Source organism: Ctenopharyngodon idella, chromosome 3, assembly GCF_019924925.1.
Source record: "Ctenopharyngodon idella isolate HZGC_01 chromosome 3, HZGC01, whole genome shotgun sequence".
In the NCBI taxonomy this organism is placed as follows: Eukaryota; Metazoa; Chordata; class Actinopteri; order Cypriniformes; family Xenocyprididae; genus Ctenopharyngodon; species Ctenopharyngodon idella.
This window is the reverse complement of record NC_067222.1, coordinates 29,712,720-29,731,049: the sequence shown is the minus strand read 5'-3', so window position 1 is coordinate 29,731,049 and position 18,330 is coordinate 29,712,720. Positions and strand designations below refer to the sequence as shown.

Here is an 18,330-nt window from a genome sequence, read left to right as displayed (position 1 = left end):
GCCAGAGGAGACCTGGCCCCCCGAATGAGCCTAGTTTCTCCCAAGGTTTTATTCTTCATTTTGTCACCTGGAGTTTGGGATCTTTGCCACTGTCACCTTTTGGCTTGCTTAGTTGGGGACACTTGATATTCAACAATGTTTTTGATCTGTCTGCATTGACACCATTATATGTGAACTGAACTGAGCTGGACGATGACATCACTGTTTTCTCCAGAGCCAATGTATAGATGAATTAACTAAAACTATTGATTTTTACGAAGGAATGAATCAATACTGAATTTACTTAAGCTGGACAATGACACAGTTTTCTTCTAGCTGCTGTGCAGCCAAAATTATTTGCCAGTTATCACTGTAAAGCTGCTTTGACACAATCTGCATTGTAAAAAGCACTATATAAATAAAGGTGACTTGACTTCATAATGTTGCAAATTTTGTGCAATAATTTTGCCCCTTTCAATTTTGTGCAATAACAACTAAACTAACAAATGTGTCCAATTATTTCCCCAAATAATATATTGGATGATGCTGCATCATCATGCTGCAAAATTATATCTATATTTGCTACAATTTTGCAGTAAATGCATACCATTCTTAAGGCAACTTACCTTACTGTTATTTTTTATATAATATAGCCTAGTAATTGCTTAATTTGCTTGTAGCTTAGTTTGATTTATAGGGATAATTCATCTAAAAAATAAAAATCTGTCACCATTTGCTTACCCTTGTGTCGCTAACCCTGTATGACTTTCTTCTGTGAAACACAAAAGAAGATATTCTGAAGAATCTGTGATTCAAACAACATTGATTGTATGGAGAGGGGGAAAAAAACTGAGACATTTAAAAAATATATATCTTCTTGTTTTTTTTTGTGTGTGTGTGTGTGTGGGGGGGGGGGGGGGGGGGGGGGGGGGGGGGTAATGTGCTCATGTATTTTTTTTCACATTTTCTCTTGTTTTAGTTTGGTTAATAAATAGTGACCAAACTAAAACAAGAAGAAAAGGGGAAAAAATAGCCTATTCATTATTTCTGTTGTATTGAATAAATGCCTTTAATGAATATATTAGTCACTATAGTTTGCAAAAACGTTTTTGTAAGATTATAAACTCTCATGTCTGCCTGAAGACGATGAAATCATAATTGTGAAATAACGTGAAATATAAAATTTATTTAAAAGAATAAATTAATAATCGCGCTACAGTTTGGTCCAATGAAAGTCACGCTTCAAAAGAGCGGAAAAACGCAGGGAAGTTCCACCTATGACGGAGAGCTGCAAGAAAGAGGGCGGGGATCACGTGACCGTCGCCCAATCAAATCATTTAGCTGCAGCTAAGAGGCGGGAGCAAAACAAGTGTGTTTTACATGAGCTTTGCTGCAGTCATCGTGGAATCCAGTTTATCGAAATGGCGGAGACGGCAGACGGAATGGAGGTAAGCTGGAGCTACTCAAGGCCATTTCACCTAGAACACCTCTGATATCAATTAGCTATTTACTACAGCAGAATCGATATGGTGACTTTCTTTGTTGAGTTCTGGTTGTGATTTTTTTTAGTCGTTGAACACATTTGTTTGCTGCGTATGTGGTTCTCAGATGGCTGGAAATGTGCGCACACGCATCTTGAGCATCCATTTTAGCCAGCCTCGGATAATTCATTCATTTCGCATCACGTGTCGGCTATTGCTAATTGGCTAAAATGAGTTAGTTTCGAGTTTTAAATGTTATGTGCAACCGTTAACTTACTATAGAATTCACTTTATTAATATGGGTCATGTAAGCTACATCCCCGTTTTCCTTCCATGAGGGTCATTTAGAGCAAGCTGGCGGAGTGCTTGAATGACTTATTGTTGGGTACAGACCGCATGGGACTGAACACAGCATCTTGATGGATATGAACTACTTATGGCTCCTTATTGCAGCTTTGTTCACAAACCACGATTAAACAAGTCTTAATTAACGATTTATCAAGGTGCTGTACATGGCAGTGTGGCTTTTTTTTTTTTTTTTTTTTTCTCCCCCTCTACCACGTTTTTCCCTCATGCATATGATTTAAATGTTCAAGAGGTCTTCCGACGCGGTTATACTGATTCAAAAGGCGAATTAGTATAACAGCATAACATTAGTAGTATAACACTTTTTTTTTTTTGTTCTTTCATTTAACGTTAAAGTTTTGCTGTAAAAAAAAAAAGGCTCATAATGGGTTCAACTAGCTTGAATAGTCTTAACTGGTTTTAAAGGGGCAATGCTGGTCTTGAACTGGCACAAGCTGTATGTAAGGACGGATTTAGAATAATTTGAATTCATTTACTGTAATCATTTCTTCTGATTCGTTCAGTGACTCTTTCTAAAGGTTTTTTTTTTTTTTTTTTTTTTTTTTTTTTTTTACGCCGGTTGGTGGCGACAAGTGATTATGTTGCTCTAACTCATTGGTTCGTTAAAACGACACATTCGCGACCGAAACAAGTTGTTATAAACTTTATTTATTTTTTTTTAAAAAGTAGCCTTGTTCTCAATTCCATACAATCTACAACAAAGCAGTTTTATGATGACCTTTTGGTCTAGCTGGGTTTTCCCCCATCAAAATGGTATTTTAACATACAAAAGACCCTGCCAAATCTTAAGTGAAGCCCAACTCATTCTTTCATAGTGCATAACTTCATTTTTTTTTTTTTTTTTTTTGTTCTTAATGTCTTAAGGTGTCACAGGGAGAGAGCTCAGCGAAACCTGCAGCAGAAGATATGACCTCCAAAGACTACTACTTTGATTCCTATGCACACTTTGGCATTCATGAGGTACAGTCTTATTGGTCCATCGTGTCTCATGAAAAGTTAAATGTCTTCATATCTGTCTGTGACTAATGTAAACTCATTCTGTGTCCACAGGAGATGCTAAAGGATGAAGTTCGTACTCTGACGTACAGAAACTCCATGTTCCACAACAAGCATCTCTTCAAGGATAAAGTGGTGCTGGATGTGGGAAGTGGAACCGGCATCCTCTGTATGTTTGCAGCCAAAGCTGGGGCCAAAAAAGTTATTGGGGTGAGTGTAAATCCTACCTGTTTCTGTAAACGTAGCCTCATTGTTTTAGAACAGTTGAGTTTTTGTTATGGATACGGAGTAGTTTAGTTGAATGAGCTAATTGCCCATCTTGTTAAGGTGATGGGTGTTATCATGCTGTGCTTTTGTCAGGTTTTTCCATGACTCTTTTGTCGGTTATCATGCTGTGCTTTTGTCAGGTTATTCATTTTTTTTTTTTTGTTATTTGTTCCCCAGATTGAGTGCAGCAGTATATCAGACTATGCTGTGAAGATTGTGAAGGCCAACAAGTTGGATCATAGTAAGGACTTCTCAGAGCTTTTGACTTCCACATTGTTACAGATCTTATTTGCACGGCCAAGCTACAGCTTTTGTGATCTTTTGAACTGAACTTATGTATTGTGAGTTATGTTCCCCAAATACTTAACCTTATTTTCCTGTCTAGTCGTAACCATTATTAAGGGCAAAGTGGAGGAGGTTGAGCTTCCCGTGGAAAAAGTAGACATAATCATCTCTGAATGGATGGGCTACTGTCTCTTCTACGAATCCATGCTCAACACTGTCATTTATGCAAGAGACAAATGGCTGGTGGGTGTATGCTAATGTCCTTTTAAAGCGTTGGAGTGTTGGAGCTATTCAGTATAAAAATTGTGCATGCTGACATGAATTTGATCAATGTTCACGTTGCCCTTTTTTCTTTTTCAGAAACCTGATGGTCTGATTTTCCCTGACAGAGCCACGCTCTATGTCACTGCTATTGAGGACCGACAGTACAAGGACTACAAAATTCACTGTATGTGTATATCTCTGAACAAGCCGGGTTCACACTGTGAATTTGGCCACGATTTGGTCGTCCGAGACAAATTTTGAGAATCCTAAAAGATTCCTGTAATCCTAGGCTAAAATCTGTAGTCTTTGATCGTTTGACATGTTCACCGACAGCTGATTAATGTCCGTTGCGATCAAATTTTACCTCAAGTTCTGGCAGTGTGACTTCTCCTACGACAAATGTCAAATTGTCTTTGTTTTTTAAAGACACGGCATGATCAAGATAAACGCTACAGATGTCTTTGTTAGCCACCATTTCAGTCCCGTGTGTAATGCAGCTCGTGTGTGGGTTGATGTAAAACTCTGGACAAGTTTTCATGCACGCGTCCGTTTTTAACGCGTCTTGACTGTTGTACAGTCTGACAAACGACAGCTGAGATCCCACAGTGTGACATGAGGATAATGTTCGTACAGTCTGATAAGCAACAATCCTAAAGGACTATTATAAATCACTATTATAAATGTGTCTGCCAGAAGACCCCTATTTCATGTTCATCTTTTTTTTTTTTTTTTTTTTTTTTTTTTTTTTTTTTTTAGGGTGGGAGAATGTTTATGGATTTGACATGTCCTGTATCAAGGAAGTGGCTATTAAGGAACCACTAGTGGATGTTGTTGACCCCAAGCAGCTTGTTAGCACTGCCTGCCTCATTAAGGTTAGTGCTCTACCAAAAAAGTGCTCTACCAAAAATGTGCTCCAAAAATGTATAGTGCTTTTTGAAGTAACCCTTGCTTTATTCAACCTATCCATTCTCTCGGATCATTAGGAGGTGGACATCTACACAGTGAAGATTGAGGACTTGTCCTTCACGTCACCTTTCTGCCTGCAGGTGAAAAGGAATGACTACATCCATGCTCTGGTAACCTACTTCAACATAGAGTTCACTCGCTGCCACAAGAGGACAGGCTTTTCTACTAGTGAGTACTGTTTGTGTTTTTCTTTCCCCTCTCACACCATTTTCACCTTGATTTGAAGTATAAATAAACCCTGTTGAAAAACAAATTGAATTTGTCTTTTAGGCCCAGAGTCTCCTTACACTCACTGGAAGCAGACTGTGTTCTACCTTGATGACTATCTGACGGTAAAGACCGGAGAGGAGATCTTTGGCACAATCAGCATGAAACCTAACGTCAAGAATAACGTAAGCCCCATCTGCTCTTTAATACTCTAACGCTGCATTCACACGGGGCGTCAATGCTCAATGGAGAGCGTGTCTGAAGCTTGTTATAGTGATAACAGCCAATCACATTACTTTCCGGTGTTGCACGAATGCATTTGGCTAGCGTCTGTGCTAGGGAATTTGCATAAGGCAATCTGATTGGCTGATGCCTGCGTTGGAGCTTAAAGTTGAAAAATCTTCAACTTCTACTGCAAGTGAAGTGACGCGACGGAACCCACAATTCAGTTTGGCAACGCATGATGTCACCCGTTGAAAGTAAATGAGAAGCGTTAACGCCAACGTGGCGTTGGTGTGAATGCAGCGTAAAAGCTCACTTTTGTAATAGAATCTTACATGAAAGTGTAGAAAAGTTTCACATCTGTATTGTTTTGCAATGTAAAAGTTGATTTGGGTTCTAAAAAATATACACTAGGGTTTTGGCTTGGTAAGATTATTTTAATACATGAGTCAACATTTGAAGTGGATCTCAACCTTTAATCAGAGTTGTCCTAAAACCTTAGTTCTTAGGACAACTTTGAACTTTTTGGATCCACTTCAAATGTTGACTACTATATTTTTAAACCATTTACTTTATCAGAAGTACAGTCTCTTAATGTTACAATGTCGGGGTTTTTTTTTTTTTTTTTTTCCCCTCCCCCTCTTTGGTGCCAAATCTGAATTTTCAGTGTCACATGATCTTTCAGAAATCATTCTAAAATGATTTGGTGCACAAGAATCTTTTGTAACATTTGTGTCTGCATTCATTTTGACAGTCACTTTTTGATCATCCTTAAGTTAATACCAAAAAAAAAACCTTACTGCCCCAAAACTTTTGAACAGTAGTGTACTGCAGGGTTGCAACAAAACAAGCATCAAATATTTTTTTTTTTTTTTTTTTTTTTTTTTTCTTTTTTTTTTTTTTTTCAATTTATGGCTGTTTTAGGAGCGATATTAAGATTCACAATCTTAGTCTTAAAGTGACACATATGTCAACAGGTTGTCCCTAACAAAGATAATGTAATGTTGCTATAGTTCTACTAATCTATAAATCCACATTCCTGTCCATTTAAGTGGATTTTTTTTTATTTATTTTTTATATATATATATATATAAGGATGATCTAACTTTTAAATCCCCTTTTATCTTCCAGAGAGACCTGGACTTTACCGTCGACATTGACTTCAAGGGTCAGCTTTGTGAGGTGTCCAAGACGTCAGAGTACAGAATGCGCTAGATTCATTGAGCATCAGTGTGCAAGGCAACCCAGAGCAGTGTATGCATGTGTGAAACATGTACTTTGTTACATGACTGCGCATGACAGACATTTTTAGATTCTGTTTTACAGAATAGTGTCTGACATGGATTTTGAGAGTTAATTTCCATTTTTAAATTAATTTTTTTTTTTTTTTTTTTTTTTTTTTTTTGTGGATTGTGTAATGCACCAAAGGGGACTAAACATGGCAGATTTTGTGCTTTTTTTTTTTTTTCTTTCTTTTTTTTTTTTTTTTTTTTTTTTCCTCAAACTTCCTTTTTGGCCCTGCTTTTTTCCAAATTTTAGGTGCACCATCTTGGATGGGATCCATTGAATTTATGCATGCATGCACGTGTGCACACACATAACTGCTCTTTTGCCTGTTTGTCTGTCTGACAAGTCATCCATGTGTATGTCTTTTTAATTTTCAGTTGTTATTGTTTGTTTTTTGTTTTTTTTTCCCCTGCCATGCCAACATGTCTGTGTTGGTCACTGTAAGAAAATGCAAATCAGCCATATGTGTTTTGATATTCCATCTGGTAAAGCTAGCATCTTCATGTAGGTAAAACCTGTTGTCATGTTTCACTGTGGTCAGGAGCTCTACCTAGTGATTTGCTGAATGAGCCCATATCATTTTGTATTTCTGCAGTTAGTTTGGACCATCAGTAGAGGGCACCTCCTTAACGTGCCATTTGTCTTCTGTGAATAACCGTTTTAATTCATTTAGTGCTTCTGTTTCCTAATTTGTTACTTTTTTTTTTTTTTTTTTTTTTTTTTTTTTACTTGTGGCAGTGACCCAATTGGAGGATAATATTGTGTAATGGATGAGATGGTGTAGTAATCTCTTGTACAACTTGTAGGTGGTGTTAATGAGCACTATTTTAGATCCTTTGATCTTTTTAATGTCATATAGGAAGATTCTTCATCCATGACTGACTGTTTAGTTTAAGCTTATCTGCTGCTCTTTTGCACTATAAGCACTTAAAACTAAGTTTCTCAGACCCAGAATTACAATTTAATTCCATGGAAGTAAACCTTCAGACTAAATTTTCCATAGAAGTGCTTTTATTGAAGGGTGATGCTTTTCCTGTGTTTGAGTAACTTCACATTTGTTCCATATTGTGATCTTCTCTCATGGTGTTGCTGTGTACTACAGTGTTTTTGTCGAGGGGTGCAAGTTCACGTTTTGTGTCTAGCACTGGTGTGGATTATTACCACGCAGGCATTTGTCCACTTGGAATTTTTTTTCTTTTTTTTGAAATAAAAACAAATTAAACCTGCATTTGTTTTTCAATGATTCAAAAATGCAAACTTACTAAACACTAGTTTTTCATTTAGAATTTTATGAAAGCATTTTATATAGGAATCTTTAGCTGATGGATTGTCATTCAAATTTTAAATGTTTAAAAACCTACTTCATGCTCGATTATTGATAAAGTTGCTTTAAATTGCTTCTAGATTAAGCTGAGGCTTATAGGAAATGTTGCAGACATACTATTCCTGATGTTCCTTTATTCAGTTGTAATACTTATTATATACCACCTGTAATTGTTCATTCTGGAGCTATAGTTTTTCCATATACAGTCCTTCATTTGAGGTTGAATCTAATTCTAATTAATTTTTTGGCCCTTTCTTTCCTCAACTATCTAGTCCATCAGCAGTATTGACTGCTCTTTTGTAGTGGTTTTTTTTTTTTTTTTTTGTAGATGAAGGCATTCAATTTTAAGAGGCATTAAAGTTAACTTGCCTAAATTTTATTTATTTTTAAAGTTTTTCACTTTTTTTCCTCTATACTGATTGAAATCTGACTATCTAACAGTCCAGCAAACCTGTTGCTTTTGAAAATATTACAGCTGGTTAAGTACTAATGTGTTCCTGAAAGCTCTAGTAGCTTTGAACAATTAAAATTTGAATAATTTATGAATGTTAACTGTATAATGTGTTAACACCACACAATACAAATCTTGATAAGAGTTTTATTGTACATTTTGTTAAATGACATTTACATTAACAAATGTAAAAAAAACAAAAAAAAAAACAGATAATGCTCAGTAATCTATGAAACTTTAAAAACCATTTAAATAGCTTTTTATGAAGTAATGCATCTGCTTTGCTTCCTTAACATTTCTTCTCTTTCAGCTTCTGCCTGACGGTGCTGTTCTTTAAGCTTGAGTATTTTTGCTTCATATTTTAAAATTTCTTGCTTCTGTTGAAATATCTGCATCTCACTCTCCATTCTACGTCTATGCTCGTGTCTTTCATTTTCTCTTTCTTTCCTGGCATTTTCATCAATTTGCATTTGCACCAACCAAGTAGTCATAACATTGACGGTGTAAATTTGACTCAATTGTCCCTGCGGCTCTGTTTCTCTCAACCTTTGATGCTGCTGCTCCTGTTCCATGAGTTGTACTCTTCTTTTAAACTCAGCCTCTCTGGCTTGCATCTCCTTTTTATTGGCATCAGCTTCTCTTTTTTTATATTTCTCCAGTAGCTGGTATGTTGAGTTGGTGTAGCATTCACCACCATTGTGTTGTACCATGTCTTGCATCTTTTGCAGGAGCTTGGGCACTTGGTCATGGTTTTTTTCTTTATTCTTGAAAACATGGTACCTGCCATTGAACTTGGAAACCAAGGCTTGAAGACCTGGAGTCCATTTGAGATAGCTGTCAATGGTTTGGCTCTCTAGGTCATCTCCCCTCGTGAGCAGAATCATTGTGTATCTTGTAGCTCCTTCCCCAAAGACATCCTCTATCATCTTGACTGATTTTTCCTCTTTGGCTGTAAAGCGGTTGCCAATCGCAAAGACGAGAAGAAAGACATGGGGCCCTGGGTATAACATTTCAATGCATTTCACTGTCTCCTGCGTGAGCTCAGCTTCAGAGAGCTCTGTGTCACACCAGCTAGGAGTGTCCACAACCTTGATTGTTTTGCCTTCAATAATAGTGGTAGCCTGACTGCACTGCCTGGTCACAGACTTAGAGCTCGCTGCTTTGTGAAAATGATCTTTTCCAAGGATGGTGTTACTAGTGGCACTTTTCCCCACCCCTGTTTTACCAAGTAGGACAATCCTAAATTCTATAAAAGGGAAAAATTAAAATTGTCTTTTGCATAAAATAAGTAATTCACTGTCTTTTTCACAGACAAAGCCATGAGACTTCATAATAGGTAATCATAATATTTAAACAATAATTCTAAAAAGCATTCATAAATCAATTCATTTGTAATTATTTTTATAATTACAGAGGCATAATTTTTTATGAAACTTCAACCATTAGGGTATACAAGAAAATAAATCTGCTACAGACCTGATATTTGTCGATTCATTTTGGCTCAGTTTGCCAGACAGGCAGAGTCTGCAAGAGAGAAACTAGGGTTTATAAGGGTTGCCTCAGTCCGTCCCATTTTTATGTGAACAATTTAGCAAGTTAGCAGATTACAACCTGAAATCGAAACTGACAGACCGAAAAAAAGAAAAGAAGAAAAAAAAATGTCTATTTGACATCTTTTTAATGTATGCCTATTAAATTTAAACTTATTTTATTGATTTTATTGTTTAAAGTATACCATGATTCCAGTTTGTACTGTGAAAGTATTTGTATAGTGTTCTACATGTTTAAAATCATATATATATATATATATATATATATATATATATATATATGTGTGTGTGTGTGTATATATATATATATGTGTGTGTGTGTGTATATATATATATATATATATATATATATATACACACACACACACACACACAAAATTATTACAAACAGGGCTGTATACCACCATTGAGTTCCAGATAAAGGTTGTGAAATAATTGCCTAATATTAACTCTACTTTGATGCTGCACGGATATTGCACAACGTCAAGATAACCATCCTTCTCATCTGAGCTGCCTCAGTGGTCTCACCGCTTTAAGAACTACACACACACACACACGCATACATGTGTGTGTATATACAGTGGCAAGAAAAAGTATGTGAACCACTTGCAGAATCTGTGAAAATGTTAATAATTTTAACAAAATAAGGGAGATAATACAAAATGCATTTTATTTTTTATGTAGTACTGTCCTGAGTAAGATATTTTACATAAAAGATGTTTACATATAATCCATAAGACAAAAAAATAGCTGAATTTATTAAAATAACCCCATTCATAAGTATGTGAACCACTGATTCCTAATACTGTGTGTGGTTACCTGGATGATCTATGACTGTTTTTTTCTGTTTTATGATGGTTGTTCATGAGTCCCTTGTTTGTCCTGAGCAGTTAAACTGAGCTCTGTTCTTCAGGAAAAAATCTCCAGGTCCTGCAGATTCTTCAGTTTTCATATTTGTACCCTTTCCAGCAGTGACTGAATGATTTTAAGATCCGTCTTTTCACACCGAGGACAATTGAGGGATTCAAACACAACTTTTAAAAAAGGTTCAAACATTCACTGATGCTCCAGAAAAAAACATGATACATTAATAGATGGGGGGTGAAAACATTTGGAATTTGAGGATCAAGGTAAATTGTATTTAATTTGTCTTCCGGGAAACATGCAAGTATTTTCTGTTGCTTCTGAAGGGCAGTACTAAATGAAAAAAAAAAATTATATTCAAGCGAAATAAGAAAAATTTGGACCTCTTCATCCTGTTCAAAAGTTTTCACCCCCCGACTCTTAATGCATTGTGTTTCCTTCTGAAGCATCAGTGAATGTTTGAACCTTTTTTAATAGTTGTGTTTGAGTCCCTCAGTTGTCCTCCATGTGAAAAGATGGATCTCAAAATCATTCAGTCACTGCTGTAAAGGGTTCAAATATGCAAAAAATGGTGGAAAACTGAAGAATTTTTGGGACCTGGTGGATTTTTTCTGAAGAACAGAAGCTCAGTTTAACTGTTCAGAACAAACAAGGGACTCATGAACAACCATCACAAAACAAAAAAACAGTCGTAGATCATTCAGGTAACCACACACAGTATTAAGAATCAATGGTTCCCAAACTTTTGAATGGGGTTATTTTAATAAATTCAGCTATTTTTTTGTCTTATGGATTATATGTAAACATCTTTTATGTAAAATATCTTACTCAGGACAGTACTAAATAAAAAATAACATGCATTTTGTATGATCTCTCTTATTTTGTTAAAATTTTGCACATTTTCACAGATTCTGCAAGTGGTTCACAAAATTTTTACTTGCCACTGTGTATGTGTGTATATATATATATATAATATATACGTGTGTATATATTATATATATATATATATATATATATATATATATGTGTGTGTGTGTGTGTGTGTAAATATATATATATATATATATATATATATATATAGTATTATTTACAAAGAATGTTGAATGTTGCATAAAATTTATTTATAAAGTCATCTAATCTTTAAAAAATGTATTTTGTGAAATGCTGCTTGACAAACCGATTTTAGTGGGTGATAGTGTTCAAGAAACAAGAGATTACAGTTAATCACATGGTTGAGTTACTGGAGATGTAAACAGGAAGCTAGCTAGTGGTTTCACCTGAACTACAACTGCAATTGCTGTGCAGCTCTTCTTTTTATTTTAGTGTCTTTTCACTGTTTACATATACATGACACTACATGTAAATTATAGTTCAGAAATAAATTGATTGCTTGTGCAAATTTCTGTTTAATGTGCATTGTCCCTGTGTTGTACTGATAATAAATATAAACAATATATGGTTAAATCATTCAGTTCGGTCTAGCAATATATATAACCATTGCTGCACAGAGGTGTAATGTTGTGTGTAGGCAGACAGTAGCCTAATGGTAGTCTTAGCCTCAGAATGATGAATTAGGCACACTTAATGGGTTAGTTTACCCAGAAATGAAAATTCTGTCATCACTTACTCACCATCAAGTTGTTCCAAACCTGTATGAATTTCTTTCTGCTGAACACAAAAGAAAATGGGAAACCAAACAGTTGATGAGCCCCATTGACTTCCATAATATATATTTTTTTCATACTATGGAAGTCAGTGGGGCCCAGCAACTGTTTTGTAACCCATATTCTTTAAAATATCTTCTTCTGTGTTCAGTATTTGTAGGCCAGCTGGCAATTAGCATCACCCTGGTTCCTTCGACAAAAACCTTTTGGCTTTTGGATTATTGCAAAAAAACAAGCTCTGTGATCAACAAAAGTTTATGATTCTTACACATTTGGTCCATCAAGATCATTTTCACAGATGAACACAACTTTTATGAATTTTGAAGCTTAAATGCAGTTGCCAGAAGTAAAAAGCTAAATGTAGGCTATAAACAAACTACACCACGGTCGCACAACTTCAATGTCACCATCACTAAGCATCCAACAACTCTTTCAGTTTTTATCAAAAAAAAAAATCGTTTGTGAAAAAAAGTTTGTGTTTGAATAGTTTATGAGAGCACAATTATAAGCACAAGGAGGCTGTAAAAGCAAACTGAGCTTACTTGTTTGGTGTGAAAGGGGACCTATTATGCCCCTTTTTACAAGATGTAATTTAAGTCTCTGGTGTCCCCAGAATATGTCTGTGAAGTTTCAGCTCAAAATACCTCAGATAATTTATTATACCATGTTGTAAATTAGGGCTGCACGATATATCATGATTTATCGCAAATATTATCACATGTGATTTGGCAAAGACTGTGTTTGAGTCCCTCAGTTGTCCTCCATGTGAAAAGATGGATCTCAAAATCATTCAGTCACTGCTGTAAAGGGTTCAAATATGCAAAAGATGGTGGAAAACTGAAGAATTTTTGGGACCTGGAGATTTTTTCTGAAGAACAGAAGCTCAGTTTAACTGTTCAGGACAAACAAGGGACTCATGAACAACCATCACAAAACAAAAAAACAGTCGTGGATCATCCAGGTAACCACACACAGTATTAAGAATCAGTGGTTCACAAACTTTTGAACTGGGTCATTTTAATAAATTCAGCTATTTTTTTGTCTTATGGATTATATGTAAACATCTTTTATGTAAAATATCTTACTCAGGACAGTACTAAATAAAAAATAACATGCATTTTGTATGATCTCTCTTATTTTGTTAAAATTTTGCACATTTTCACAGATTCTGCAAGTGGTTCACATACTTTTTCTTGCCACTGTGTATGTGTATATATATAATATATATATATTATATATATAATATATAATATATATATATATATTGCATATATATATGTGTGTGTGTGTATATATATATATATATATATATATATATATAGTATTATTTACAAAGAATGTTGAATGTTGCATAAAATTTATTTATGAAGTCATCTAATCTTTAAAAAATGTATTTTGTGAAATAATTTATTATACCATGTTGTAAATTAGGGCTGCACGATATATCATGATTTATCGCAAATATTATCACATGTGATTTGGCAAAGACTGCAATTATTAAACATGTTATTAAATGTTGTCTATGGTGGGACAAAATGTTGATAAATGATTCTCATGTCTGGCCAGATGTTTGATGCATGTTGCTTTTTCAAATATACATTATAAGCGACTCAAACTCGCAGTGCTTTGAGATGGATTAGCATTTGGAGCCATACTTCATTGACAAGCTGCGCATAAAAAAAAAACCAATCACAGCCTTTGCGATTTCATAATCGCACTAAAAATCGCGTTTAAGCACAATTTCAATGTTATTTTTCATATTGTGCGATACATTGTGCAACCCTATTTTAAATACCCATTTTTGAGTGGTAGCAAAAACATTCTGTTTTCGTGCATGTGTCTTTAAATGCAAATGAGCTGCTGCTCCCTGCCCCCTATCCAGAATAGCACTTCCTTCTTTCTCAGCTCCTGCATGCATCTGATGACTAATGTCACGGTTCAGGGTGCATCATCAGCTTTTACCTGCTGTCTGTGTGTGTCCTGTCATTTTTCTGCAACTCATGACCTGGGCAATCAGTGCTGATTATTTATATAAAAATTACTTTTTGCCTGTGTGTGTGTCACTACACTTTGGATGTTTGTTATACCCAGAAGTGTCAAATAAACTGTTGCACAAATCCTCTGCTTTTGAGTTCTCTCTTCACGCACCCTGACAACTAACTGATACCTTTTTGAACTGATAAACTGATACCTAACTGATACCTTTCAAACAACTGATACCTGACACCTGCTTGTTTTTGATTATCATGATCTATATCGCGATCACACTCAGGGACATTGCAGTTCTTCTTCATCATGAAAGTTTATTATCTGCATGCATTTTAAATCTATATCAGTTTAAACTTCTAATTTATCATTTTCTGAGAGCACATATCTGAAGAAAGCACACAGACGGCAGACGGCACCTCTCGTGAGTATTAAACTAACTTCTCTTTCAAGTTTTATTGTATACTTAAACTGCCAAATAAGCACAAGGTTATGTCATAAAAGTTCACATAAACACAGTCGGTTATGTCTGTGAATGTAAACAGCAGGGACTGAAATAGCATGTGTATATTAGATCTGTGGCGCATTCCCTTCAAAAATAAAATTAATCCACTGCATCTTCAGCGGCTCAGATGTTAGGAGTAATTGAAGACTGTTATATTCACTCTTCCAACAACAAAACACCTTAATGGACCTTTATTTGAATTGAATACCGGAAGTCTTTGTCGAAAGTAGTGTATGGATTCTCCTGGTGAGCAGAGATAGAGTAACGATTGTCTGCAAGCTATCAATGGTCTGCTAAACAAATATATTTAAACACACGCAATACAACATCACATTATCCATGGATAACTTTTGAATCACTATAATGAATATAGCGTATAGAGAATGATGAATAATGAATTTATGAATTCACTACGTTCGTATTGTTTACATTATATGCACTTAGGTGCCTATTGCCAACAAAACAGACATTTGAAGCAGTTTTACTTACACCTGCAGTTCCGACTCATGACCGCGACCATTATTGCTGTGACCACTCCATCTTTCAGTTTCAAACAATATGTAAATCCAGCGTAGAACTGGGCCTTGTTTATGAAATCATAAGCTCCGATCCTGAGGGCTCGAGCAGCTGCAGAAAAACACATGATATTCTCCATTCATTTTAACCAATAAAAAGTGATTGCAACTATCAGTTTCTATGGTTTGAATAACAAATATGGAGAATACATCAATGTAATGCGTGAGCACAAAAATCACAGCTCCACTTAATGCTGGGTTCTTTGGGAAGCAAGGTTATCTTTCCCTCACAACCAAAAACATACTTCTTCTTTGGTGACATTGTTGATTTCGTGAAATCCTGTGACCTGTGCAGCGCTGCCGACGACTTCTGTAAAGCTGAACACGGGTTGATGGGCGTGCTCTTGCTCTCTCGCTCTGGTCGACGTGTGCGCGCATGCTTTTCAGGGAGAAGTGCCCGTACAAGGAATTCCGACCTTTCTGATGTCACACAGGCACATACTTGAAAAAAAGACCCCGAAGTTCGTGAGGATTTGGAAGAGTATTTTTGGCACAGAAATGCTCTGTCACACGTCCAGCTCGTGTTTTGAAACTTTGGCCATGTTTAGCATGAGAATCCAACTCCAACAGTGTAAATAAGTCAGAATGCATGAAATAGCATTATAGCCCCCCTTTAACTAAAACGAGGCGATCTAAACATTATGGACCGCTCACTCTCGTGTAATATGTTTCATTCATACTGGAAGCCGGAGGGCGCTCTCTCGCAGAAAGCCCAAAACAGTTTCGTAGAAGTAATTCAGGGCATGCACGTGACATCACCATCGGCCGTTGTGACTGCGGTTACGCCCCCTGAGTGACTGAGTGACAGCATTGGTTTTTAGCGTGAATGACTGGATTTAATAGGGGAAACTGAAAACTCGAGTAACACAAACGATTACACTAAAGGTTGGGCTCGAAAGTGTTCCTTATAACATGTCAAAGAAACCTAATCCATGGATATTGACATGCAGCCAGGAATCGTATTTTCCTGACACTTATATGTGCCTGATTTCGACGCCGGGGAAATAAATAAAGCAAATCGGCTGTGAACGCTTTATATAACTACAATATAGGTAGGCCTAAATCTGAGTGATCACTTATATCAATGTTATATATGTATATATATGTATATATATATATATATATATATATATATATATATATATATATATATATCGTCATATCGTCCAGCCCTAAAACTTGTATAGTTTTTGTCAGTGTTTATTTAAAAACACCCAATTATGCAGAATATAAAATGGTAAATATTTAATTGATGAGTTGTCAACACAATATATAACAATGCAATATATAGGGTATGATTTTACCCCAAAATCCAACATTTTGACACAAAATGATAACTGCAAAACATGTTTCTTTGCCTGGAGTCAGCAGGTTCTCTGAATTGCAGCAATCCATTTGCTTCTTTTTTCTGTAGCTTTCAGCAGTCTGTAAAAATATACCTCAGATTTTGTGTCAAAGCTATTTGTACAGTCAGTTGCAAAGTTTTTTTTTTTTTTTTGGGGGGGGATTGTTTGATGAATAGAAAGTTCAATGAACAGCATTTATTTGCATTTATTGTCACTGTCACTTTGATAAATTTAATGCATCTTTAATGAATAAGAGTATTAATATTTCTCTTTTTTTTTAAATCTTACCACAAATGTTTGAATGGTATCGTGGTTTCCACAAAAATATTAAGCAGCACAACTGTTTTCAACATTGATAATAATAATAAATGTTTCTTGAGCATCAAATCATCATATTAGAATGATTTCTGAAGGATCATGTGACACTGAAGACTGGAGTAATGATGCTGAAAATTCAGCTTTACCATCACAGGAATAAATTACAGTTTACAATATATTCACATAGAAAACAGCTGTTTTAAATTGTAATACTATTTCGCAATATTACTGTTTTTACTGCATTTTTTTTTTTTTTATTAAATAAATGCAGCCTTGGTGAGCAGAAGAGACATAAGCCTATTTCAATTGTACAATTACAATTGTAATGTTTCCAAACTTTTGATAGGTACTGTATTTTCTTATTCTGTGATCTTTTTTTTTTTTTTTTACATTGTATAAAATCCATGAGGACTTAATGCAGTGTTTGTAGTAAATAAACCAATCATAAAAATGTCATAAAATATAGGGGAAAATATTAGATATTGGTTATTGTTCAGCAGTGTATTTGATTTCTTATTAAAAGCAAATTGATTTCAAATTAAAAGCAAGAGATTCATATAACGGGTAGACTACTTTCTTTGCTCGGAGACGCACAACAGTTCTGCTGTGGCTGTCCATAACAAACTCTATTTCTGTGATTTATAGTAATAGAAAACTGAATTTGAATCAAAGCTCAGAATCTATAATAGCTATAATTATAATATAATTTGTTGGCACGATAGATAGATAGAGATTTTCAAAATTAACTTTAAAAGCATTGTGATCATGAGTTTGTAATGATAATATGAATCCTTATGATCATTAATCAATACTAATATAGGTCATGATAAATTCCCCCCAAAATTTTTTGACACATTTTTTGAACTTGCTCAACATTTCATCAAGAACATTTGTTTTTTTTTATTTGTTATTTATTGCTTGGTCAACATTTCTTCCATCTGAGCACCTTTCTGGAAGGCCATACCGTTTTAACTCTTGAATTTCTTGCTCCAAACTTTTTATAACCTGGCTTTGTTTTTCTACTTCTTGTATTAATTTATTGATTTCATGCTGATTTACTTCCTGCTTCTGTAGTTCCAGATCGTTTATTTTTTGTTTAAACTCTTCTTCCTTCATCGGCAATCTACTTTGTAGTTCATTTCTTTCTCGGAACAAGGTGTCCTTCTCTTTGTCCAACTCTAGCATTTTGCCTACACTTATCAGAAACTGTTTTAATCCCCCATGCTCTCTGTTTTGTGATTTGTTCTGCTCTTCTATTGCATTCCTCATGTCTTGTCCCTTTCTGTTCTCTAATTTATCTTCCAATATAGCTGTGCAGCATTCGTCCTCATTCTTGTCCACCAGATCTCTTTTCCTGTCTTTTAACCCTTCATGTTCACTGTTTTTCTGTGCTGTTCTGCAGTTGTGTCATTTTCCTCTTACAATAC

General features: G+C 35.3%; 2 protein-coding genes across 3 annotated transcripts; one reads left to right on the top strand and one right to left on the bottom strand.

Annotated features, from left to right (window-relative positions):
• Window positions 1–1,272: 1,272 nt before the first annotated feature.
• prmt1 (protein arginine methyltransferase 1) lies at window positions 1,273–7,546 on the top strand. The gene is made up of 10 exons (XM_051887991.1): window positions 1,273–1,427; window positions 2,691–2,786; window positions 2,877–3,032; window positions 3,267–3,330; window positions 3,475–3,617; window positions 3,735–3,822; window positions 4,395–4,510; window positions 4,622–4,772; window positions 4,875–4,996; window positions 6,165–7,546. Exons 1-10 carry the CDS (start codon window positions 1,401–1,403, stop codon window positions 6,246–6,248), a joined length of 1,047 nt encoding a protein of 348 aa, XP_051743951.1. The 5' UTR covers window positions 1,273–1,400; the 3' UTR covers window positions 6,249–7,546.
• LOC127509355 (GTPase IMAP family member 4-like) lies at window positions 7,018–15,573 on the bottom strand. Of its 2 annotated transcripts, XM_051887993.1 has the most exons (3): window positions 15,154–15,573; window positions 9,572–9,619; window positions 7,018–9,341 (listed from the first exon to the last, which is right to left on the bottom strand). In XM_051887993.1, exons 2-3 carry the CDS (start codon window positions 9,588–9,590, stop codon window positions 8,356–8,358), a joined length of 1,005 nt encoding a protein of 334 aa, XP_051743953.1. In that variant the 5' UTR covers window positions 9,591–9,619; window positions 15,154–15,573; the 3' UTR covers window positions 7,018–8,355. The 2 variants fall into 2 exon arrangements, with proteins under 2 accessions (XP_051743953.1, XP_051743952.1); XM_051887992.1 differs by lacking the exon at window positions 15,154–15,573 and having other exon boundaries at window positions 9,572–9,876.
• Window positions 15,574–18,330: the final 2,757 nt, after the last annotated feature.